The sequence below is a fragment of the Gossypium raimondii genome, chromosome 12 (assembly GCF_025698545.1).
Source record: "Gossypium raimondii isolate GPD5lz chromosome 12, ASM2569854v1, whole genome shotgun sequence".
Taxonomy (NCBI): domain Eukaryota; kingdom Viridiplantae; phylum Streptophyta; class Magnoliopsida; order Malvales; family Malvaceae; genus Gossypium; species Gossypium raimondii.
The window spans coordinates 5,774,018-5,799,632 of record NC_068576.1 but is presented as its reverse complement, the minus strand read 5'-3'; the positions used below and the strand labels follow the sequence as shown (position 1 = coordinate 5,799,632).

General features: G+C 31.3%; 2 protein-coding genes and 1 non-coding gene across 3 annotated transcripts; 1 reads left to right on the top strand and 2 right to left on the bottom strand.

Moving 5' to 3' along the window:
• Window positions 1-2,319: 2,319 nt before the first annotated feature.
• LOC105763011 (uncharacterized) lies at window positions 2,320-4,363 on the bottom strand. Its single transcript, XM_012581034.2, has 3 exons — window positions 4,134-4,363; window positions 3,703-4,053; window positions 2,320-3,336 (listed from the first exon to the last, which is right to left on the bottom strand). Exons 1-3 carry the CDS (start codon window positions 4,242-4,244, stop codon window positions 2,518-2,520), a joined length of 1,281 nt encoding a protein of 426 aa, XP_012436488.1. The 5' UTR covers window positions 4,245-4,363; the 3' UTR covers window positions 2,320-2,517.
• Window positions 4,364-4,615: 252 nt separating this feature from the next.
• TRNAV-AAC (transfer RNA valine (anticodon AAC)) lies at window positions 4,616-4,689 on the bottom strand. The gene has a single exon. It is a non-coding gene; the product is annotated as a tRNA-Val (tRNA).
• An 18,358-nt stretch (window positions 4,690-23,047) lies between these two features.
• On the top strand, window positions 23,048-25,351 carry LOC105763009 (L-galactose dehydrogenase). The gene is made up of 5 exons (XM_012581030.2): window positions 23,048-23,465; window positions 23,580-23,808; window positions 23,959-24,258; window positions 24,750-24,878; window positions 25,033-25,351. Exons 1-5 carry the CDS (start codon window positions 23,290-23,292, stop codon window positions 25,162-25,164), a joined length of 966 nt encoding a protein of 321 aa, XP_012436484.1. The 5' UTR covers window positions 23,048-23,289; the 3' UTR covers window positions 25,165-25,351.
• Window positions 25,352-25,615: the final 264 nt, after the last annotated feature.

Sequence of the window (25,615 nt, the reverse complement as noted above, 5' to 3'; positions counted from 1 at the left end):
TGTTGTCATCTCCCACTTAGGTTTATATTTATACTTAGTTTAATCCTTAGTTTAACTTAATTAACTATGATTAATGATATATGTATATACATCTTTAATTATAATTAATAATAAATACAATTCATCATCATTTTCCACCATCTCATATTTAAAATGGTTTAATAACCATTTTGGTCATTTGGGTTATTGCTAACTAGGTCTCTAAGTATTTTTGAATTAAAACTCAATAGTGATTAGACTTTTACAATTTAGTCTTTGACCGTTAATTAACGATTTTCTCAATTAAATTAGTTAACTGATCTTTAATATATTTTCCTACTAACTCCATAATTATTCTTATTTTACTTTTACGGACTCAGTTTACGAAAATAGAGTTCTGAAATCTCATTTCTCGACACCGACAAAAGTTGGGTCATTACAATTTATCCCTACATGACCCATCTTCCTTTGCATTGCCTAGTGTATCATCCATTTTCCTATTTGATTTCGAAATGGGGTTCCGAAACCGCATTTTTCGACACCAAAAAAAGTCGGGTCGTTACAATTTCTTCCTACATGACCCATCTTCCTTCACATTGCCTAATGTATCATCCATTTTCCTATTTGATTTCTCAAGCTCCCCCTTTTCCTCATTTGAGAGTTCCTCTCATTTTTCTTGAGAAAACTTCTAGTTTTAAGTAACATAAGTCCATGAACTCTTCAAAAATTTAGAATTTAGTCTATGTACATTTATTTCTAGAAATTTAGTCTGTCTACTAATCAAATTTCTAAGTTCAAGTCAAATTGTTAACGCTATTGAATTTTTTTGTTAAATTGATTGGTAAGACATTTTGAAATAAAAAATACTCATATGGTTGCCATGTAAAAATGGCATTGTAATGAACTTGAATTTAACAAAAGAATTTTAACCATATTAACAACTAGACTTGAATTTTGAAATTTGAAAAGTTGAGGAACTAAATTCCTAAAAATAAAAGTACATGGACTAAATTCTAAATTCACAAAGAGTACAGGGACTTATGACATATTTAACTAGAAATAAAAGAACACTAACCTTAAGATTGCAAGCTTAAAAAGGTTTATTACATAGATTGGCCCTGAACTTGACAACTTTTCTCAAATTAGCCCCTAGGCTTTTTTTACTGACATTAGTCCCTAAGATTGGCATCCGTTACACAAATTGTTCCTTACGGTTAACACTATTAGTTTTTTAATATTTGGATGATGTGGTCAAATTAGGATATGACATACAAACAAAAAAAGAAAACGACACATGTCTTCCTCTTTATTTATTCTAAAAACTATAAGAAAAACCTTAAATTTTTTAAAAAATGTATAAATTTTAGAATATATAGGAAATATATATAAATTCTAAAAAATAATATATATATATATATATATAATTCAAAACATACAAATAAAAAATAGTTAAAATGATAAAAAAATACAAAAATATTTTGGAAAATAAATAAACAGTAAAAATATTTTTGACAGTGCTTAAAACTATGCATAGCCCCTCCCCAACCCATAAATAGGAGGATAATGCATTTCAGCGCAGTCAAACCTACGTCCTCCTATATTTGCTATAATGTCTATGCCAATCGAGTTAAGACTCAATCAACATTTAAAAAAAAATCTGTAATTTTTTTATTAACTATTCTTATTTTTGCATTATACATATTCAATTTTTTGAATTTTTATAATTTACATTTATTTCTTATATCTTTTTAAAAATTGTTTATATTTTTTTAACTTAAATATATAATTAAAGAGGAAGACACATCAATCCCTGTTTGTCCATGTGTCACTTCCATGTTTGGTCACATCACCCAATTGTTAAAAAATTAACAATGTTAACCATATGAACCAATTTGTGCAACAGATGTCAATGTTAGGGGCTAATGTGACTTAAAGAAACAGTATAAAGGCCAATTTGAGAAAATAATTAATAATTTTAATGATGTACCTAATTTACTTGTGATGAAACTTTAATTGTTGAGTACTAATGGACATTATTCTGTATCGGAAGAAGATTTAGTAGAACAGCATAAACCCTAATAATTTTGTTGAAAGGCATCACTAGATTTAGAAAAATCCAGGAACCATGAGATTAGAGGGAGTTTGTGGGGGTCCGTTATTTGAGAGTTCTCTAACGTGGATGAATTTCTTCTTTCATGGAAATAAAATAGAATTGCAGGACAGGCCTCAATTTAACCTAAACTCCATGCCTACCTTGCACTCATCACATGATACCACCAATATTCAGTTGTTCATTGAATTCACAGCACTATCAAAAGAATTGCCGCCCAACACACCAGGTCAAGTAATCATGGGAGTGAAGAGCTCGATGGATGGCAATAAAGTCATCTTCAACTCCATTAGATAAACAAATTTATAATGATTTACAATTCTCATAGATTTTCCAAGCCAAAAAAATAAAAAGTATTGATTCATTCCTCTTCTTTACAGTTTCTTTTTAACTACGCAAAATTTTAGCCCTTTTCCCTCTTTAACAATTTACAAGGTGAAGGGATTGGAAGGTGTGTAAACAACAGGAATGGATGACATGGTTATGTTCCCTGTCACCACATTGGGTGCCACCGTGTCCTCGATATCCACCGGGTTAACCTGCACCACTCTCTCTGGAATAATTTTCTCACCTTCAACCTTGGCCAACACCTCAAAATGCATACTCACCCTTTCAGGCTTTGTCCTCCACTCGGGAAAACCCTCCAAATCAAACCCATCTCCTTGCTTCAACTTCTTCTCCACTCCGAAACCAATCTTCACAAATGTTTGAGCTGACACATCAGCTTTCAATAACTTGAAGGAACCTTTCTTGTTTGCTTTTGGCCCCAGCAAAGATGATAGGAGTGTCTCAAAACCAACCAAATTAGCATTGGAACCATTGATTGAAGCAAGAGGCCACATTGTAGCAAAGTGCTTTGGGGTTAATATTGTTGCAGTTTCTTCTTGTGGATTAATAGTGGAAAGACCATTCATGGCCTTAGTTTTAGACATGGAGGATAGTTCCACAAAGCCAGGTGCAAGTCTTTTAAGCTTCAACTTGTTATTTGGAGTTGCCGATGATGGAACAGTAAGAGAGGTCGGGCCTACAATACGGAGGGAGAGGAGAGGAGCATCTTGACTACGAGAAGCATGATGAAGTTGCTCGGCCAGGGCCATAAGGCCAGACGCAAATCCGTTATGAGTTCGATTGAGAGGTAATGGAAGATCAATAGGATGGCGCAGGCTAACTGATCTCGCACCCGTGACAGTTACCACAGCACCATCTGCTAATATTACCTTCTTCAACACACCAGCATCCACATCATGCTGCACAATCAAAACAAACCAACAACAACATCAACAAATAGACTTCAAAAAGTCATATGATAGACCTCACAGCAAAAAGGGTAACAACCCAGAACTGAGAAAAATCTAATTTCACAAGAAATCATATGAGAGACCTCAAAGCTAAAAGGGCAACAACCCAGAATTGAGAAAAATCTAAATTCACAAGGCAAAACCAAAATATATGTACCTAATTCAATGCCTTGTTTCTATAGGTTCTGATAAGAATTTCCATAATTCTGACATATGCATGATTACTAGAACTGGTTTGCCATGATAAAAACTAACTACAAAACTTAGAAGAAGAGAATTTTTGTTATAAAAAGGGAAAAACAAATTAAAACTGACCGGCAGGGAGATGCGTATATCCTTGGCATCCTGAATCCAGAGCTCCATGGGACCAGCCAACTGAAAGGGGACCAAAACGGGTAGCCCATCGTCCGATATCCTCTTCTGCTCTACCAACCCATTATCAACACCGGGTCTAGCTAGCTCTTCAACCCTCAAAAAGGGCAAATCAACGTACTCCCATCGATTCACATCCTCCAAAAGCTTAACAGGAATCACCTTTCTGTCGATTTCAACGTCGAATTCATATGCCACTGAATGACCCACAAGTGCATCCCTCGAATCGAACCCTGATATCTCAACATCATCGGCTTGGAATCCCAATAACTTCAAAATTCCTTCTTTCAAATCCTACACCCGAAAAATAAATCAAATTATATTTTTACAAAATATCAAAGAATTGGAATATATTATTTATAAAAAAGGCTTACAGCAATGGCTTTTGGGTGAGGAGTCGAAGCCAAGGCGTTGGAAGAGGACAGAAGCGTAAATAAAGCGAAAACCAATGGCAAGATATAATATGAAGATTTGGCAAACGCCATCGTCGTCCGTCCACCGATAACAACACCGGAGAGGGAGAGGGAGAGGGAGAGAACCGAATACAGAGGCGAGCTCCAAAGATTTTGATTCGAGTGGTTCGTTTTCTTTGGATATATCTTAACTTGGGAAGGGGACCTAAATATGGGAGATTTGTAGATGAGTGGTGGAGACTCTGGAAAAGGTGATGTGGCATTGAATAGCCAATCAGGAGACAAGAATTTAAGCGAAACACAAATACTATTGGTCGGTTTTCTTGGCACTTGGCATTTCTTTCCGTGATAAGCGGGTGACTGACGTAAAGGAGAAGGAGAAGTTTAACGACGCCGTTTCGATTTTGCATCGCAAAATTACCAAAAGAAAATTAACATTAAAGTGGCGTCGCCCGGACTCGAACCGGAGACCTTCAGTGTGTTAGACTGACGTGATAACCAACTACACCACGACACCAACTCCTTCACTGTAACAGGGTTTTTTTTCTCAGTCTATTAAAAAATTATAATATTTTATGTACTTATATATAATAAAATATAAAAACACAAGTTCATAACAAATTTTAATTGACTAAAATAATTTTATTTGTTAATTATATTATTAAAGTTACATTAAAAATAACTTATTAGTATATTAGTAATTCTTATGCGATAATAATACAAATAATATTAATTAATGGATAATATATTAATATGAATTTAATTAATTTGGTCATATTTTTAAAAATTCTAATTAATAATTAACATCGTATATTATTAATTAATAAAATTTTTAAATTAATTGGAAAAATTAAAATAATAAAATTTAAGTTTTAATTAAATAAATATATTTTATCTAAAATATCATTTTATTTTAAATAGGCTTAACTTATAAATTGGTTGTAAACTATACCATTTTTCCTCTCTTGGTACCTAAACTATTTTTTTACAAGTGATACTTAAATTATTTTTTTCCCAAGTTGACACCTTCGTTAGTCAACCTTTAAGTTTATTTTTAAAAATGCTTAACCCATAAATTGGTACATAACTATGCCATTTTTCCATTTTAGTACCTGAACATTGTTTGGTCACATGTGGTACCTAAATTATTTTTCCCTCAAGTTGATACCTCTGTCATTAATCAAATTGTTAAGCCTATTTAAAAAAAAGATAAAGAATTAAAAATTATCATGTAGCAAAAAAAAGTTATTATATATATACTGTTCAACATCTATGTTCGTTCTAATTCTTGGTTCAATCGACTGATCTAGTCCGATTCTAAAAATACTGATTTTGGTCGATAAAAGAACTTTTTCAATCTTGTCAAGTTGAGCAAGTAGACAATGAGTTTGAAAACAAAATTAATTGTCAGTGTCTCAACCTCGGGTGGGCCGAATTCTAGCATTACTGGCATTGTCAAATATTATAAAGGAATAAGAAAGAAGAAATGAAAAAAAATAGAAAAATAAAGAGAGAAATAATGTAAAATAAAAGAAAATAATTAAAAATTATTTTTTAAAGTTTATATAATGTCACAGTCGACTATTGGTTGAGATTATTTTTAACAGATATAAAATTTTACTGTAAAAGTAGGTAACAAAAGAATAGTTTAGGTAGCACTTGTGACCTAAAAAAAGTTTAGGTACCAACTTGGGAAAAAGAGTATTGTTTAGTACTAATTTGTGGGTTAAGCCCTTTTTTAAAAATAAACTTAACAATTTTACTAATTGAGGTACCCACTTGGGAAAAAAATAGTTTAGATATCACTTGTGACATAAAAAAAAGTTTAGATATCAAGAAGGGAAAAATGATAGTTTAGGTACCAATTTGTGGGTTAAGTCTTTATTATAATAATTAATAATGTTAAAATCAATTTTCTTATAGTTAATAGAAGTTAAATGTGTGAGATTAACATTATATATACAATATTGATTGAGTATTAACTCGGTTGGCATCGGTATTATTACAATTGTAGGAGTATGTGGGTTTGAGCGCACTAAAATGCGTTTATCATTATATTTAAGATTTTATAAATACTAATTGCATCTAATCAAATTAGTTCAATCCAACATAAATCTAGACTCACAAATAATATAACTTATATTTATTTGAGAAACTAAGATGAAGAAAATGAATCAATTAAGAATTAGTATTTTATATTATCTATGTTTCTCATATTTTTAAATCTATAATAACTAATAGATATGCTTTAAACTTATTTTTGTAATAACTCATTAATATAAAATAATTATAATTATGTTGTAAAATGGATGTCCATATAGCTCTCATAACCCCCAAGAATTCATTTTCTTGTAACTTTTGTAATTCCTAAAATTTATAGGGTACATTAATTGTATTTATTAGTTTTGTAACCTATAATGATTAAGGCCCTGTAAATAGATGGTTTGTATAAGCTTATTTGCATCCTAAGTAAAAGTTGAAGTATCCTTTTATTTTTCTCCTTTGTTCATTTTATAATTCTCTTTGTTTTACAATACGTTATCAAGACGAATTTACTTAAAGTTTTTAGTTGGAATCAAATTTAATTTCTCTTTTGATTCAAAGTAATCCTAAATTATATATCACAAATTGTTTTATACTATTTCCTACTGTCATTCTTAAATACATTATTATAATTATGTTTCTATAGAATATGCATTGGTAAAATTATGTTTATCAAATATTTTTAATATTGTCTTTCCTTCATTTATTTTCAGTATTGTTTATTTAGATGAAATGTTTTATTTTTAATCTTTAATGTTTTAGTTATTAATTGAAATCTGTATTATTTTAAAGACATTCTAGTTGTTTATTCATTTAATTAAATTATTAATTTAGTTAAGGTGTAATGTATTTATTTTAATATTCATTATGTTGCATTATATATGTTTTTGCATGTGGATATTGATTTCTTAATTTTACATTTATGTATTAAATGAAATAAAATATGACACCCCAAATCTGATCGGGACGGACTGACCCAAATTCGAAGCGTTACGTTAGTCACCTAAGTCACTGTCCGGCTAACGACCTCCCAAGATACACCCCGACCTTATTACACCTCAATCTTATCTATTTATTAGTTATTTATTAATGCGAAAGCAATTTGTGAAGTAATTTTAAACTTTTTATAAGTAATTTAACCTAAGGGAATTTTTGTAATTTTACCTTTTGATCTATACATTTACCAACCTTGTTTTATTCAATTTATGTAAGCCCTAAAATTTCAGCTTAATCCGAGTTTATTTTATATGTCTAATTCAAGTTTTATCATTAATAACTAATCCTAACAATTTCAAACTATCAGTACTATACTTGAATATTAAATTGAGTGTGTTTCTAACAAATTTGATCAATTACAAGTCTAATCCTAAAATTTTATCAAGTTTCCTTATCATTTAAGGCTCTAATTAGACTTATCAAGTTACAGGACTAATTTGTAATTTAAACGGACTAGATAACCAATTTAAAAAGACCAGAATTTAAACCCCCAACAGTCTACTATAGTTTTTTTGTGCGAAAAATTTGATTTTAAACCAGATTTTGAGTATTTTAATGGTCAATTTAAACTCGATTTAGCTACAATTAAATATCATACATATTCAAACACATTCAATTGAATTTATTAACACCAATTAAACCTTAATTAAATAGAATTAAACATTCAATTTCATGCATATCACCCACTGGTTAATTCAAACAAGTGGCGTACATTAGTCGCTAGTAAACCATTCCAGGGAAGCTTCATTTAAACAATGGTTAGTGTAAACATCATGCCTCACACACCGTGTTATCAAACAACAATACACCATAAATTATTCAATAATCAAACTCAACCATGCAAATATGATATTATAAAACCATCCAAAATTAAAAATGTCCAATGTCCAAGTTTAATTACAATCAAAATTAAACTAAGTCTCGGAAGTTCCACAATGCCCGATTAACATCTTTAATACGTGTAACCAAATCTCTACCGAGCCTTAATCTCTTGGAACTCTCTTGCTCGACTCCTCAACTCCTCAATCCTGTTGGTTAACTGCACGAATGTGAGGATGTGAGCTTAAAAAGCTCAGTGAATGTTAATAAAATGACGAGTAAATTAGCACCTAAATCATGCTTAAATCGAAACCAATCAAATACAAATTTTCAGTCACAATATCAATCCATAATAGTTCAATGTCATATACTCAACCATGTATCAAAAATCATAATTAATCATGGCATATAATCATCAATTTAGAATATAACCTTTAATACATTTATATTAGGATATACAGCCATGGCTTAATTGGGTGATCATACATCGAATAAACAGATCTCCCTACTCCCAATCAGAATCAAAATCAGTCACAAATTGAGAGGGCCGAGGCCACATGCTCCCTTATATCGCCTTAAATCAGTCCCGTTGAGTGGAGACACAAGCTCAACACTCCATTATCTACTTCAAATTAGTCCACCTAGAGCCTCATTGCTCACAAATAACATATCAACTTGGTGAGTACTCACAAATCCTATGACATGCCAACTATATCCAATGGATCCACCATGCTATAATGCCAATATAATCAATCAATCATAACATAATTTCAGTCAATAATTTGCTCAATTTAAAGTGATAAAATGCATATGTGAATCATGTAACATAGCCATTTTAACATCAAATTAAATCTAGTATACCAATTACCTATTATCAATGTTCATTTATCAATTGAAATATTAACATACCATGAACCAAAAACCCCAGCATACTTGCTTAGTTCACCATTATAATCAATCAAATCAAGCACATAAAATCACTAGATGCTCACTTACCAACACTTAACAAAATTTTCATCACTTAAACATATATTAATAATCTTGAAAAATTAACCAACCAAAACTCAATTAAATATTTGCAATCAGTAATTAATCATCCAATTAACCATAAGTGAGGGTCAATTTACCAAATCGTCCTTTAATAACACTCACCACACAACTAACTAAACCACAACCAAGTGATCAACCAAGCAAATCCAAGCTTCAATTTTGATTAGCTCGATCCTCTTCAAGATTTGGAGCTTCAACAGAGATAAAATAGATATTACCACCTTTCAAAAGATATAGTAAACACAAATTTTTATCAACTAGGCTACACGAAATTTTCGCTCAAAGTTACCTTACTGGATTTGTATCATCAAGTCGAAAACTCGATTCCTCACAAAATCGATCACTCCAACCCTCCTAATCACTTCCGAACATCAATACTAGACCAAATAAACATATACTAAGCATCAATTTCAAATTTAAATCAATTTCACAAAAATCCGGAAAATCAGTTCACGAAGATGATGAAATTCGAATTTCTTTAAATTACCTTACAAAACATGTTTAATCTTGATAAATAAGATAATTAAAATCTTCTAATAGATCCATTTTGAGTTGGAACAACCATTGATTTGTGGATTTTCTCTCAAAATTCAAGATCCACCATTAAAGCACCTTAAGCTTTTGAAGAATATGACATTGATAAAAATCATGTAATTATCACTCAAATAATATAAATATGCTTCTAGTCATAATAAAAATAAGTTTAGAAATAATAATTACCTTTGATTCGTTCTAAATCCTTTGATTGAAAATCTTGTTTCAAGAATCTTGAGAAATTTTAGAATATTTTTTGCTACTTTTTTGAATAATTTCGGGTGAAAAGAGAGAGTATTTTGAGAAGGAAATTTGTTGAATCTATTCCCTGATGATAGATCTTTAAAACCATGCAAAGAAAACGAATTTTATAGCTCTCTAGTCTTATGTAAATGGTGTGAAAAGTAGGCTAGATGCATTGTGTTTAAAAGTGAAACAACCCATCAGAAATTTAAAAATTGAGAAATTTGCTCAATGGCCACTCCCACATTTCCCTTCCTTTACTAATTGATCCTTTCCCTCCAAAATTCTGAATTTAAATGTTTATTTGTCAAATAAATACTCCAAAATTTCCTTATTTTTCAATTAAATTTAATTTAATTAATATTTAAATTTAACTCGAATTAACCCCAATAAAAATTATTTTAAAATTCTTTTTCGACCCAAGTTAATTATTTTCACAAATAATTATTTAATTACTTTAAAATTAAATTTTAAAATATTTTTATTTTTCCAGATTATTGTTTAATCTAATTTAGATGAAATTAACCTACTAAATTAAATTAAAATTACTATTAACCCGATAAATTCCTAAATTCACGCTCGAACCCAAAAAATATACCGAAACTACTAGACTCGATTTAGGGATATTACAAAATAGTAATCTATACACATTGTTTCTTTCATAAATTATGATGTATACATTTTAATTCAAGAAAGCTCACGTCATTACGACTGTATATAACTTAAAATATTTGACAAATAATTGGATTGTTTCACTATTGAGAATGCTTATTATTTTGCTATTTTTTATTTTTTATTTAGTGATTATAATGTCAAATCTTGCCAAACTTGAATTTCCAACCCTAGACATCTCAGGCAAGAATTATTTGTCGTGGGTATTAGGTGTTGAAATTCACTTAGATGCTAAAGGTCTAGGTGAATACTATATTAGCAAATGAAGAAGCATCTAACTAAGACAAGGCAAATGCAATGACTTTCATTCGTCATCATCTACATGAAGGATTAAAAGTGGAATATCTCACTATGAAAGACCCTCTTGAGTTGTGGAATAATCTAAAAGAATGATTTGACCATCAGAAAACGATGGTACTCCTTAAAACTCGTTATGATTGGATGCACTAACGATTGCAGGACTTTAAGATTGTAAGTTAATACAATTTAGAAATTTTCATAATTAGTTTTCAACTGAAATTATGTGGAGAAAACATAACCGATGAGGACTTATTAGAGAAAACATTTTCAACTTTTCATGGTACTAATGTGCTCCTGCAACAACAATATCATGGAAAAGGTTTTAAAAAGTATTTTGAATTTGATTTCATGCCTTTTTGTGGCTAAAAAAGATAATGATTTGTTGATGAAAAACCATGGAATTCGTCCCACTGGTTCTACACCATTCCCTAAAGTGAATGTTGCAGTACACTATAATTATGGAAATGAAAAATATAAAGGTCGCAGTCGTGGCCATGGTCATGGCCATGGACGTAGTGGGGGACATGGTCACTGATGTACTAGAACCGTTATAATGGTGGTCATAATAATGGTACTTTTAACCACCAGAAAAGAATAGCAACGGAGGACAAGAAAGTGGCGGTCAAAATAATCCTTCAAAGATTGTTAAGAATTTATGCTACCGGTGTGGTATGAAGAAGCATTGGTTACGTACCTGCTGTATGCTTGAACATTTAGTAAAACTTTATCAAACATCCATTAAAGGGAAGGGAAAGAATATTGAGACAAATTTTATATCCCAAAATGATGAAATAAAGGCAAAAGATGAATATATTCACTAGGATATTAAAACTGACCATGCTTACAAGGGTGATGAATTTCATGGCCTTAATGATATAACTCACCTAGATGTGGTAGATTTCTTTAACAATCATTAGAAAAGTTGGTGTTATTTTGGCATTTTTATGTTGTTTTAAGTATGTTTTATTTTCTTGCATAAGAATAACTTATATATATTCAATAAATATTTTCAACATTTCTTATCTTATATTTTGTTTATTTTTATGAAGAATATGAATATTCAACAAAACTTTGTTGGACCCAAAATCAATGGAGACATGTGTCTTGCAGATAGTGCTACAATACACACGATACTCAAAGATAAAAATATAATTCTCATTTGACAATAAGTAATGCCCATGTTAATACAATATTAGGTAATTCAAAATTTATTAAAGGCTTCGAAGAGCTATTATATTATTACCTAAAGGTACAAAATATGTCATTGATGATGCTTTATTTTCCACTAAGTCTCAAAGAAACTTATCGAGTTTTAAAGATATTCGTCTTAATGGATATCATATTGAGACTATGAACAAGAAACGTATTGAATATTTATATATTAAAAATGTTGAATGTGGAAAGAAATATGTTTTGGAAAGACTACTTGTTTTTTCATCGGGTTTATATAATACACATATTAGTACAATTGAGACACATGTTACTACAAACCAAAAGTTTGTAGAACCACACACTTTTATTATTTGACATGACCGGTTAGGCCATCCCGGATCTATTATGATGCGAAGAATAATCAAGAATTCAATTAGGTACCCATTAAAGAACCAGAAGATTCTTGAATTCAATGATTTCTCTTGCGTTGCTTGTTCTCAAGGTAAATTGATTATTAGACCATCACTAGTTAAAGTTGGGATTGAATATCCCCCATTTCTAGAATGTATTCAAGGTGAATATGTGGGCTTATTCATCCATCATGTGGACCATTTAGATATTTTATGATATTGATAGATGCATCTAGTAGGTGGTCACATGTATGCTTATTATCGACTCGCAAACTAACATTTGTGAGACTACTTGCTCAAATAATTCGATTAAGAGCACAATTGTTAGATTATGCAATAAAAAATATTCATCTTAATAATGCTGGTGAGTTTACGTCCTAAGCTTTCAATGATTATTGCATGTCAATTGGGATAAAAGTTGAACATCCTGTAGCTCATGTTCACACACAAAATGGTTTAGCTGAATCCTTTATCAAATGCCTCCAACTAGTAGCTAGACCACTGCTTATGAGAACAAAACTTTTATTATAGCTTGAGGATATGTTATTTTGCAAGCAACAACACTTTTGCACTTCAGGCCAACAAGTTATAATAAATACTCCCCATTACAATTGGTTTTTGGTCAGGAGCCAAATATTTCCCATATTAGATTTTTTTGATGTGCGGTATATGTTCCAATTGCTCCACCAAAATGCACAAAGATGGGTTCTCAAAGTAGGTTGTGAATATATGTTGGTTATGAATCTCCTTCTATAATTAAGTATGTTAAACCATTAACTGGAAATTTATTTACTGTACAATTTGTTGATTGTCACTTTAATGAAACAACATTCCTAATGTTAGGGGAGAGAAAGTACAACTAGTAAAAGAAATTACATGAAATTGATCATCATTATCTCAATTAGATCCTCGTTACAAGTCAATGTGAACAAGAAGTTCAAAGGATCATACATTTGCAAAATATCATTAATCAACTGTCAAATTTATTTACTGACCTAAAGAGAATTAAAAAAAATCTTACATACCATCTGAAAATGCTCCAATACAAATTGTTGTCCCAATAGGGCAAACTGCTACTACAAAAGAAAGTAATCCACGCTGAAAAGTGGAAGACCAGTCAGTTCCAAAAATAAAAATTTTTGTAAAAGGAAAGAAACAAGTATTCAAGATGCTTATATTGTGGAGGAAAGTACCCATGAAGAGGCCAAAGATATAACTAATCAAAAAACCCCAAAAGAAGTTCTGAAAATGGTGATAACGAAGAGATCTCGATAAGTTATGTTACTTTGGGAAAAAGATGGAACCGAAAAAATATAGTTGCCGACAACAATTTTGCTTATAAAGTTGCTATTGAAATAGCAAAATAAAATGAGGATCCTAAGCCTAAATATATTGATGAATGTAAAAATAGAAAAGATTTACCAAAATGGAAAGACACAATTCAAGCTGAATTGAATTCACTTTCTAAACATGAGGTTTTTGAACCTGTAATCCAAACACCTAAAGATGTAAAGCCAGTAGGATATAAATGGGTATTTGTGAGAAAATGAAATGAGAAAAATGAATTCATAAGATATAAAGCACGACTTGTAGCACAAGGATTTTCACAAATGCCCAACATTGATTATGAAGAGGCATATTCTCCTGTGGTGGATACAATCACGTTTAGATATCTTATTAGTCTAATAGTACGTGAAAAACTTGACATGCGTCTAATAGATGTTGTTACAGCTTTATATGGTACACTTAATAGTGAAATTTATATGAAAATCTGTGAAGGATTTAAAATCCCAAAAAGATATAGAGTTTCTCAGAAAAATTGCTCGATCAGATTAAATAAGAGTTTATATGAATTAAAAATAATTTGGACATATGTGGTACAACCATCTTAGTGAATATTTGTTAAAAAAAGGTTATAAAAACAATCCAATTTGTCCATATGTCTTTATAAAAAGGCTTGGATAAGATTTTGTGATAATTATTATTTATGTTGATGATTTAAATATTATTGGAACTCTTTAAGAGCTTCAAAATGCATAAATTGTTTAAAGAAAGAGTTTGAGATGAAAGATCTTGGGAAAATAAAGTTTTGTCTTAGCCTATAGATTGAGCATTTAAAAGATGAAATTCATGTTCATCAATCAACGTATACAGAAAAGATCTTAAAGAGATTTTACATGGATAAAGCATATCCATCGAGTACCATAATGGTTGTACGATCGTTAGATGTGAATAAAGATCAATTTCATCCTTGCGAGAATGATGAAGAGTTCATTGGTCCTAAAGTACCATATCTAAGTGTCATTGAGGTATTGATGTATTTTGCAAACAACACAAGACTTAATATAGCTTTCTCTGTAAAATTGTTAACGAGATTTAGTTCTTCTCCAATACGTAGACATTGGAATGAAATTAAAAATATATTTAAATATATCAAAGGAACCATTAATATGAGGTTATTTTATTCAAATGATTCAAAATCTCTAGTAGACTGCTGAGCTGATGCTGGAGATTTATTAGATCCATATAAAAGTCGGTCTCAAACATGATATTTATTTATATGTGGAGGTATTGCCATATCATGACGTTCAAGAAAGAAAACATTAGCTGGCGCCTCTTCAAATCATGCAGAAATAATTGCAATGCATGAGGCAAGCCAATAGTGTGTTTGGCTAAGGTTATTGACCTAACATATCCAGAAGATATGTAAATTGCCTTTACAGGAAAAGATGTTAACTATCTTAGACAAAGATAATGCAACATATAGAGCTCAATTGAAGGGTGGTTACATCAAAGGTGACAGAACGAAACATATTTCACTAAAATTATTCTTCACCCATGATCTTAAGAAGAAAGGTGATATAAAATTTCAACAAATTCGTTCTAGTGATAATTTAGCAGACCTTTTTACCAAGCCATTGCCAACTTCAACATTTGAAAGACTACCACAAAGATTGAAATGCATCGACTCAAAAATGTAATGTGACGTTGCCATTAGAGGGAGTCTAAAACAAGTTGTACTCTTTTTCTTTAACAAAGGTTTTGTTCCACTAGGTTTTCTTGGTAAAGATTTTTAACGAGCTAGCTTGTAATAGGAGCTTCTGTAGTCTTTTTCCTTCATTAGGTTTTTATCCCATAGGGTTTTAATAAGGTATGAGGCACATCTTCATTTGATGGACATCCAAGGGCAAGTGTTGTAAAATGGATGTCTATATAGCTCCCATAACCGCCCAATAATTCATTTTCTTGTAATTATTGTAACCCTTTAAAAATTTATAGGGTACCTTAATTATATTTACTAGTTTTGTAACTTATGATGATTGAGGCCCTATAAATAGAAGGCATGTATAAGCTTATTTGCATCCTAAGTGAATGTTGAAGCATCCTTTCATTTTCTTTTCTTCTTTTTTGTTCATTCTATAATTATTTTTAATAATAAGTTATAATTATTTTTTAATTATGTTTTTTATTGATTTTATAGTTATTCTCATTTAATTTGACTTTGAATCCATATTAAATTACGCTTATTATTTTAGATTAATTATCACTTAATTAGCATTACATCAATATAAATATGTGCATTAGGACGTCATTTTCATTCTAATGGCAGTTAGAAATACAGTAGAATATCATGTTTAATTGTTGTTTGGTAGCTGAGAAAAGTGAGGAGATGAATATTTTTTATTATTGAACTGAAATTCAAAAGAACTATCTCAGCAACTATTACTCAGTGCATATATATTAACTAAGAGGTGCTGGTAATCATGTAAAGCATGCTTATACATATGCATAACAACTTTAACAGAACTTGGCTAACAACTAATCAGTTGAGCTGGATAACAAACTCAAAATGTTCATATTACCATTATATCATTCTCCTATTTTTTTTATCTTGAGAAAAAACTAACGTTGCATCAAGAACTTGGAAACTACACCTGGAGTAAAGCAAATTGACTCGGTGGAATTGGTTTTGTAAACAGGTCTACAAGTTGATGTACGGATGGCACAAAATTGACTTGCAACACACTAGCTACCACTTTCTCACGAATAAAATGTAGATGAATTTCTACATGCTTGATTCGAGCAAGATGAGTAGATTTTGTAATCATAGAGACAGCGGAAGTATGATCGCACCAAACAACAAGAACCTGAGATAGATATATGCCAAGTTTCGTTATCAACTGTTGAACCCACAAGAGCTCAGACACACAGTTGGCAACACTACGATACTCAACCTCGGAAGATGATCGTGAAACCACATTCTACTTCTTAGAACACTATACAACCGAATTTGATCCAAGAAAAACATAATATTTAGATGTAGAACGATGATCTTCTACCATAAAAGCCCAGTCAACATCAGAATAACACATCACAGTAGGTGAACCTTTGGTAAATTACAACCCATGACTTAACGTGCCATTGAGAGACCTTAAAATACGTTTCACTTCCTTCTAATGAACTTCAAGAAGATTATTCATATACTGACTAAGCTTGTTTACACAATATGCTAAGTCAGGTCGAGTGAGACACATATACTGTAAAGACCCTATCACACTTCGATAGAGATGACCATCCTCAAATGGGCTGTCTTCTAATGATGATAACCTTGGTGTGCGACCCATAGGCATAGGGGTGGAAGCAACACCTTTCATACATGTTTTTGTAAGCAACTCAATAACATATTTTTGTTGAGCAAGAAATAACCCGTTTGGGGTACGATAAACTTCAATGCCAAGAATAAAATTAAGAGCACCAAGATCTTTCAACGAAAATGTATTGTGCAACTGTTTCACAACCTCATCATTAGAGGTACAAGTAAGCACAATATCATCAACATATGCCATGAGTAATATAGTGGACATAGTAGAAATATTTATGAACAAAGATGGATCGATTTTAGACGGCTGAAACCTAAGTGTATCAACCAAAAACTTTTCAAGTGTGTGAAACCATGCTCGAGGTGCCTGACACAAACCATACAAAGCCTTGTGAAGACGACATACAAGTTTCTCCCCATTAATACCATCAACTGTAAATTTCTTCTGTTAACTTTCCATTAAGAATAGCTTTGTTCACATCCACCTGGCACAACGACCATCCTTGTATAACAACAAGAGCAAGCTCAATGCGAATAGCATCAGCTTGAACTACCAGATTGAAGGTGTCAACAAAATCTAAGCCGTTATTTTGAGAAAACCCCTTGGCCACTAACAGAGCCTTGTATCTATCAACAGAGCCATCAAGTTTCTTTTCAACCTTAAACAACCATTTACAATCCACTGTGTTTATGCTTGGAGGTAGAGAGCAGAGAAACCATGTATGATTGCATATCAAAGCTTCAAGTTCATCATGAATTGCTGTTTGCCAATAAGAAAATTGCATGGCCTGGTGGATATTAGTAAGCATATTTTTAGGAGAACAGGTTGTCTCAGTAAGATAGACCTTATGTTTAAAAATACTAGTCTTGCTTTTGGTGACCATAGGGTAAGTATTAAAGGTAGGTTGAGGTTGTGAAGTGGAGGGAACCGATAGAGCATGAAGTTGATGCCTTAGAAAAAGAAGGCAATGTGGGGGAAGATGAACCGTGAAAATGGGGACTAGATGATGACCAAGAAGCGGGTATAGAAGGTAGACTTGTATGTGGTATAGAATGTGGAGTGGATAAAGTTGACAAATAAGGAGGTAATGTAATAGGTGATGGTACGATTAAAAGAGAAGAAGACTAAGCATGATGTGACTTGTCATATAGGGATGGAATAGAGTTTGACTGTATAACTTGACAGAATGGAAAAATATGCTCATAAAAGGTCACATGTCTAGAAACATAAATTTTGCCTGTAGGTGACAGGCAGAATAGCCTTTATACACAGAAGAGTAACTAAGGAATATACAATGTGTGGATCGAAAATGTAGTTTGTGGGTATTATAGGGTTGCAAGTTGGGAAAACAAAGACATCAAAACACTCTAAGAAAAGTGTAATCAGGTTTAACGTGAAACAATTTTTATAGGGAGAAAGGCTACCTAAAAGAACTGAAGGTAGCTTGTTAACCAAGAACACTGCACTATTAAATGCATCATTTCAGTATGAGAGTGGCAAAGACGTATGTGCTAACATAGAGAGACCTATTTCAACAATCTGTCGATGTTTCCTCTTAACAATCCCATTCTGTTTTGACATGCGTGGACATGAAAATCTATGTACAATACCATGAGAATGGACATAAGCCTTAAGATCCTGAAATTCAGCCACACTGCCTGTTTGAAGAACCTTTAATTTGCAACTAAGAATATGCTTAGCTTGGCGATAAAGTTGCTCAAACACTGAGAGTACACCTAACTTTTGTTTCAAAAAATACACCCAAGTATATTGAGAGTAAGCATCAGTAAATGCCACGTAATATCGAAATGTTGGAAAAAAAAACAAGTTTGAAAAAGCAACAGAAAATAAATTTAGGGAAAATTAGAGTTTTAAATTTTTTCCAAAATAAGATCTTGGTTATGATATCTAAAGTAATAAACACTTAATCAAAATTGTACCTTTTTTATTCGTCTAAGATGAGCACTTCAACTGAGTAGTCTTCTCTGCTATCCTGAAGCTCATGCCTACCTAGTATGAGCTCGTTTTGAATTAGAAAATTTTTCACAAAAATTACTAGTGGGATAATTTTGAAATTTCTCTAAACTTTTGAGTTAAGTTGTGTAACAGCCCGTTTTCAGTGAAATTGGAACAGTGATTTCGGGACCATAAATTCAAGTTAAAAAGAAATTTATTTTAATATTATTGTATGGTCTGCATTATGATAGGAATGACGTATGAAAATTTCGATAAGAAAATTTTACCAATTTCTTGTTTAATTATAGAAAGGACCAAATTGCATGAAATGCAAAAGTTGAATTCTAGTAGCTAGGAAGATCAAACTATATATGGAATTCAAAATTTAAGGGCCTTATATGGCAATTAGACCACTAAATGGAGTTAGTGGATATTTATGATGATTCATCTATGGAAAATTAGAAAAAGAAAAGGACAAAATTGGAAATTAAATTAATTAAAAATGGAAATAAGCTAATATCATCTTATTTCATCATCTTCCCCAAATTAAAATACATGGAAACCCTAGCTAAGAGAAAGTGAGTTCAAGCAAGTTGTTTTGGCTCAATTAGGTATGAATTCTTGTCCTGTTTTTAGTAATTTTTATATTTCTGAGATCGTAATAACCTAATCTATCTATTTTGAGGATCAATTTGCAAAGTTATCAAAGTATAAAATTTTTGCCATGGATGAGTATGCTGAAATTTTGAAATTCATGGTAGAAAATGAAATGTTATTGATAGATAAACAACTTTTGTAAAGGAAATTTTCATGAAATTATGATTTAGGGACTAAATTGTAAAGATGTAACATTCATGGAAAATTGATTAATTTTATGAATTTCATGGGCTGTAAATGTTATATGAAAAATTTGGTTAGGCTTGGAATAAGGATTAAATTGCATGAATTTCATGTTCCGAGCATAGGGATGAAATCGTCATTTATTAAAAGTATAGGGGTAAAATGGTAATTTTTCCTAGGATGGGAATTGGATGAAATTGAATGTGAATTTTATTAAAAATGAGTTAATTTTACTCATATAGATCAGGATAGACCTAGTTCGGAATTGGATCGAAGAAACTAACACGAACAATTATCGAGGTAAGTTCGTGTAACTAAATTATGTATATTAATATGTTTGAATTGAATATTGTATATGTGAATTGTATAAATGTCTTATGTATGAAAATCAGTCACATATCCGATAATACTCGATAAACGTTAAGTCCTGTTTGAATAAATGAAATTCGATGGATACAGGATTTCCCGTATTGGTTGTGGTCCTGCATATGTTGTGGGCACACTGTAGCTCTTATGAGCATCTTGTTATAAGCTTTAAATTTTATCACTCTCAACTAAGTTTCTTTTTATCACTTTTGTCTACAAATTTTAAATTTTAGTCAAATTGTTAGTCAAATTGTATTTTTTTCAATGGAAAAGTTAATTGAATTGTTAAAATTTTAACCAAGGTTTATAGAAACTGGACTAGCGATCGAATCGATCATGCCACCAATTTATCAATTCGATTGGTTCAGACGATTCAATTAAATAAATCATTTACAAAACATAAAAATAAAAATATTAAAAACTGGTTCAACCACTTTGATTGTAGGCTAATTTTTTTAGCATGGTTCAACCGCTTCAAAATTATTCACGGCTCAATCAGTCTAAAGCCTTTCTTCGGACTGGTATCCTAACCAATTTGGTCTGATTTAGATAAACATAATTGTAATGGCACGAACATGGTGACCCACCATGACATCCTACGTGTACTTCATTGCAGACATGAATATTAAAAAAAAAAAAATATATATATATAGTTTTATGATTTATTTGAAAGTTGGTGAAGTTTTTAATGTTTTTTTTGAATTTTTATTACGTACACATAAATTGTCACACAAGTTGTCATGTCAATACCGTTGAAATTTTAATAGATTAGTCAACATTTCCATCTAAAGAAAATAAATTGACTAAAATTTAAAGGTTTAAGACTAAAGTCATAAAAAATTAGGACCAAATTGAGTAAATGTTAAATGTTAGATTTATCATTATGCCTATCTTTAAGTAGTTTCTTTTAAAGGTTTTACATAAACTATTAAATGACGTGAATACACTTAGGCTTAAGAATTAAAAAATACTTTGAAAAATAATTAAAAAATCGAGGCCCTCGTTGAAAAGTTCAATCAATTGAGCTCTTAATTGAAATGTAGTAATTAATGCCCTTTGAATATGGCTTTATGTTAAAGCCCTTGATGGACCATTAATTGTTGATGTGGTGGTTGACGTGGAAAAAAATGATGATGTGGCGATTGTCGTGGAATTTGACGTGAAAAAAAGCTGACGTGGTGGGCTTAACCCATAAATTAACCTAAATTATACTCTTTTTCCTAAATTGGTACGTAAACTTTTTTTCTTTTGTCACAAACAATACTTAAATTATTATTTTGTTACTCATTTTACACCAAAATGTTATCTCCGTTAAAAAATTCCAACCAAATAATAAAATTTCACGTCATATAAACTTTTTAAAAAATTAATTCTTTTATTTCTCTCTTTATTTTTTTCTATTTTTCCTCTCTCTATTTTTTTTTCTTTCTTTTCCTTTATAATATCTAGCAATATCAACAATGCTTGAAATTTGCCCTCTCGAGGTCGAGACACAGGTGGTTAATTCTATTTTTTGAACTTCACCACCTGCTTGTTGTACCTAACGAGATTGAAAAAATTGTTTCACCGATCAAAACTAATGTTTTCAGAACTAGACCGGATTGATCGGTCGATTAAATTGGAGACCGGTCAAGGTACTAGTCTAGAGATAGGGGTTGGACCAATTGACCTGTAGCCAATACAAAGCGATTGAACAGATTTTATCAATTATTTAAATATTTTTATGAATTTTTTATAATTTATTTGATCAAACTGAACAAACTGATTAGACTATAAACTAGGGCCCGACTAATTTGACAATTAGTCTGATTTTGAAGAAAGAAGAAAAGATATATGTAAAAGAAAAATAATAATTTTTGCCATTTTGTCACATGTTAATTTTAATTGGCTATCATTTTTTAAATAGACTTATCAATTTAACAAATGATTGAACTAACAAATGCACCAACTTGGGAAAAAATAATAGTTTAAGTACCACTTGTGATTAAAAAATATTTAGGTACCAAAATGGAAAATAAAGAATTTAAGGTACCAAATTGTCGTTTAAGTTTTTTATTTAAATATACTTAACGGTTTGACTAACGGAGGTATCAAATTGGGAAAAAATAATTTAAGTATCAATTGTGGCAAAAAAAAGTTTAAGTACTAAAATAGGAAAAGAATATAGTTTAAATACCAGTTTGTGGGTTAAGTTGAAAAAAAAATTATGAAATAATATAAAATTATTGATGTAATTGAATACCTCCCCATATATATAAATATAAATGATATGATTTTTAACCCTTGAACTTCGCAACAACGGGTTGGAGCCATGAACAAGGCTAATCAAAGACAACTTTTGATTTTTGAACCCAAAAGCGAAAGTATTTTTTTTTCAGCTTTTGTTTTTCCAGAAGCATATTTGGAGTCAAAATGGCATCTTTAACCCTTATTTATAATTTATTTAAAATATATAAAAGTATATATTTGCATTTATAATGGTTATATTTTAATAATAGTTAAAATATAGATTATATATTCAAATTAAAATTTACAAATAATTAATATTAATTACTTACTTATAAATATTTAAAATTATATTTTATATATTAAAATATCAATAATGAGATACAATAAATTATTTTTATGTTTATACTAAAATATCATAATATTAATAAATTTGAATATTATTTAAATATATAGTTTTTTTACTTTACAATATTATGTCTAAAATGAACATTTTATTTCTCAAAAATGCTTTTTATAATAATAGTAAAGACAATCTTAGAGGGTTATGTCATCAAAATTTTATAACTTTGAAGTTTAGGGACCAAAATAAATCTAATTACAAGTTCAAATGGTAAAGTAGAAATAGCATAATGGACATAATTGTATAGAGAGGAGAATTGGAAGTAGTTGAGCATAGATGAGAGAGGGGCCATTGTATACAATAGACAACAAATTTTGCTCCTTTTCTTGTGTTCCTTCAGAAGGAAGAAAATCCCATCTCTTATTTGCTCCTTATTTTCTCATCTTACTCTTTTAAGGAAAAAAACAAACAAGATCATTGTCGGCTACACTCCCAAACACTCAATCTCCTTCCTCTCATATACAGTTTTTCCCCAATTCTTCAAGAAAAAGAAACCCTAGCTAAACATGGCTGCTCCCAAACTAGAAATGAGACCTCTCGGAAACACGGGCCTCAAGCTCAGCAGCGTGGGCTTCGGAGCTTCCCCTCTCGGCAGCGTCTTCGGTTCCGTTTCCGAAAGCGACGCTGTCGCCTCCGTCCTCGAAGCCTTCCGCCTCGGAATCAACTTCTTCGACACCTCCCCGTAATTCTAAATTTCTTCACTTTAACTAACTGGGTTATTGTCTTATGTTTAATTTGATGAATTATATGTATGTATGTATGTATGTTTGTTTGTTTGTTTGTTAATAATTTGAAGGTATTATGGAGCGACATTGTCAGAGAAGATGCTTGGTAAGGGACTTAAAGCTCTTGGAGTTCCTAGAAGTGAATATATAGTTTCGACAAAATGTGGGAGATATCGTGAAGGTTTTGATTTCAGTGCTGAGAGAGTAACTAAAAGCATTGATGAAAGCTTGGAGAGGTTGCAACTTGATTATGTTGATATATTTCAATGCCATGACATTGAATTCGGCTCTCTTGATCAGGTTCTTAATTATGTTTCAATACCATTTTCGTTTTCATAATTTCTGTATAACAACCTTTCTTGCCACTTCAGAAATACACCACTAACAAATATATATCCCTTCTCATGTGAAAGCTTAGGCTAATTTGGTTCGTTTTGTATGTGGTAACAGGTTGTGAATGAGACGATTCCGGCACTTCAAAAACTGAAGGAAGCAGGGAAGATTCGTTTCATTGGTATCACCGGGTTGCCCTTGGAAATTTTTACTTATGTGCTTGATAGGGTTCCACCAGGCACTGTTGATGTAATATTATCATATTGCCATTATAGCATTAATGATTCAACATTGGAGGATTTATTGCCTTACTTGAAAACCAAAGGTGTTGGCGTAATCAGTGCATCTCCACTTGCTATGGGACTTCTTACTGAGTTTGGTCCACCGGAGTGGCATCCGGCATCTCCCGAACTCAAGGTGAGACTTTTATCAGCCTCCTATACAATAAGACCATTTGTTCTCCTGCAAAATACAAAGCTATTTATGCAACCTAGTCAGTCTTGTTTGGTGGTTTCTGAAAAATGAAATGCCTTCATATTCTGTTGGATCCAACAGATGTGTAAATGATAGCCTTTAACCTGTAAAAGTTTATGTCAGGACATGGTTTATGTGAATTAAATGGACTAGGTTTTCGAGTGACTATACTGCATGCTGATTTAGAAGTTGCAACACAAATCTTTTGTAAAACATGGATATGATTTGTAGGACTATGGATTAAAAATAAATTATATATCTGGGTTTGTGTTCTGTCCAGTCTAGCTACATTGTGGTTCATTTCACCACAACACACCTAATATTAAATACTTCCACATTTTATGTCACCACGAAGTCATGTTATGAATGTGTCGTTTCCATAGTTTATGTGCTTGATTATAAGGCTTTCATATGTATTCATAACCTCTCTGCAGTCTGCCTGCCAAGCTGCTGCTGTATATTGTAAAGAGAAAGGAAAGAATATTTCGAAGTTAGCTATGCAATACAGCTTGTCAAACAAAGATATTTCGACAGTGCTGGTTGGCATGAACTCGGTTAAACAGGTTCTGGTTCATCATTTGAACTTTATGAAATCTATTTTATGCCTGATAATAGAATTTTGTTACTCAATCTTCATACCTGTCAAAACATGTTTGCATTTTTTTTCATGAGCTTGCTGCTTCGTTTGTTAGTAATGCCGGGGTTGTAAATAACTAGGTTGAAGAGAATGTTGCCGCTGCAACAGAACTTGCACTATTCGGGAAAGATCATGAAACTCTAGCTGAGGTGGAAGCAATCCTGAAGCCAGTGAAGAATCAGACATGGCCGAGCGGAATTCAACGAAGCTGAGCAACAATATCGACCCGTATTTTTATTATTGTATGCATATATTCTCCCACATGGAATGGGGGCAACCATTCTGTTGTTATGATACTAGTATTCAGATGACAAAAATTTCCGTCCCTGTCCAAGTAAACTTGCTACTGTCCGATTAACGAGTATCATTGAAATAATAAGCAGTCTGTCTCATTGAATATCTAAGTGTTTGGGCTTGAAATTGAGTTGTTAATCACCCCACATTAGTTGAGTCTCATTCAAGCTTGGTGAAAACATGAATTTACAATGCATTAAACAATACCATTTGTTGTTGCTTGGATGCCAGCTAATCATTGTTGCTCTAAAATTTCATAAAAGAATCACTAAACTGCATTTTGGTCATTTAATTTTAAAAAGTTATAAAATGGTCTTTGAACTATTCAAAAATTTTTATTTGAGTTATTGAACTATTAAGTTTTTTTTA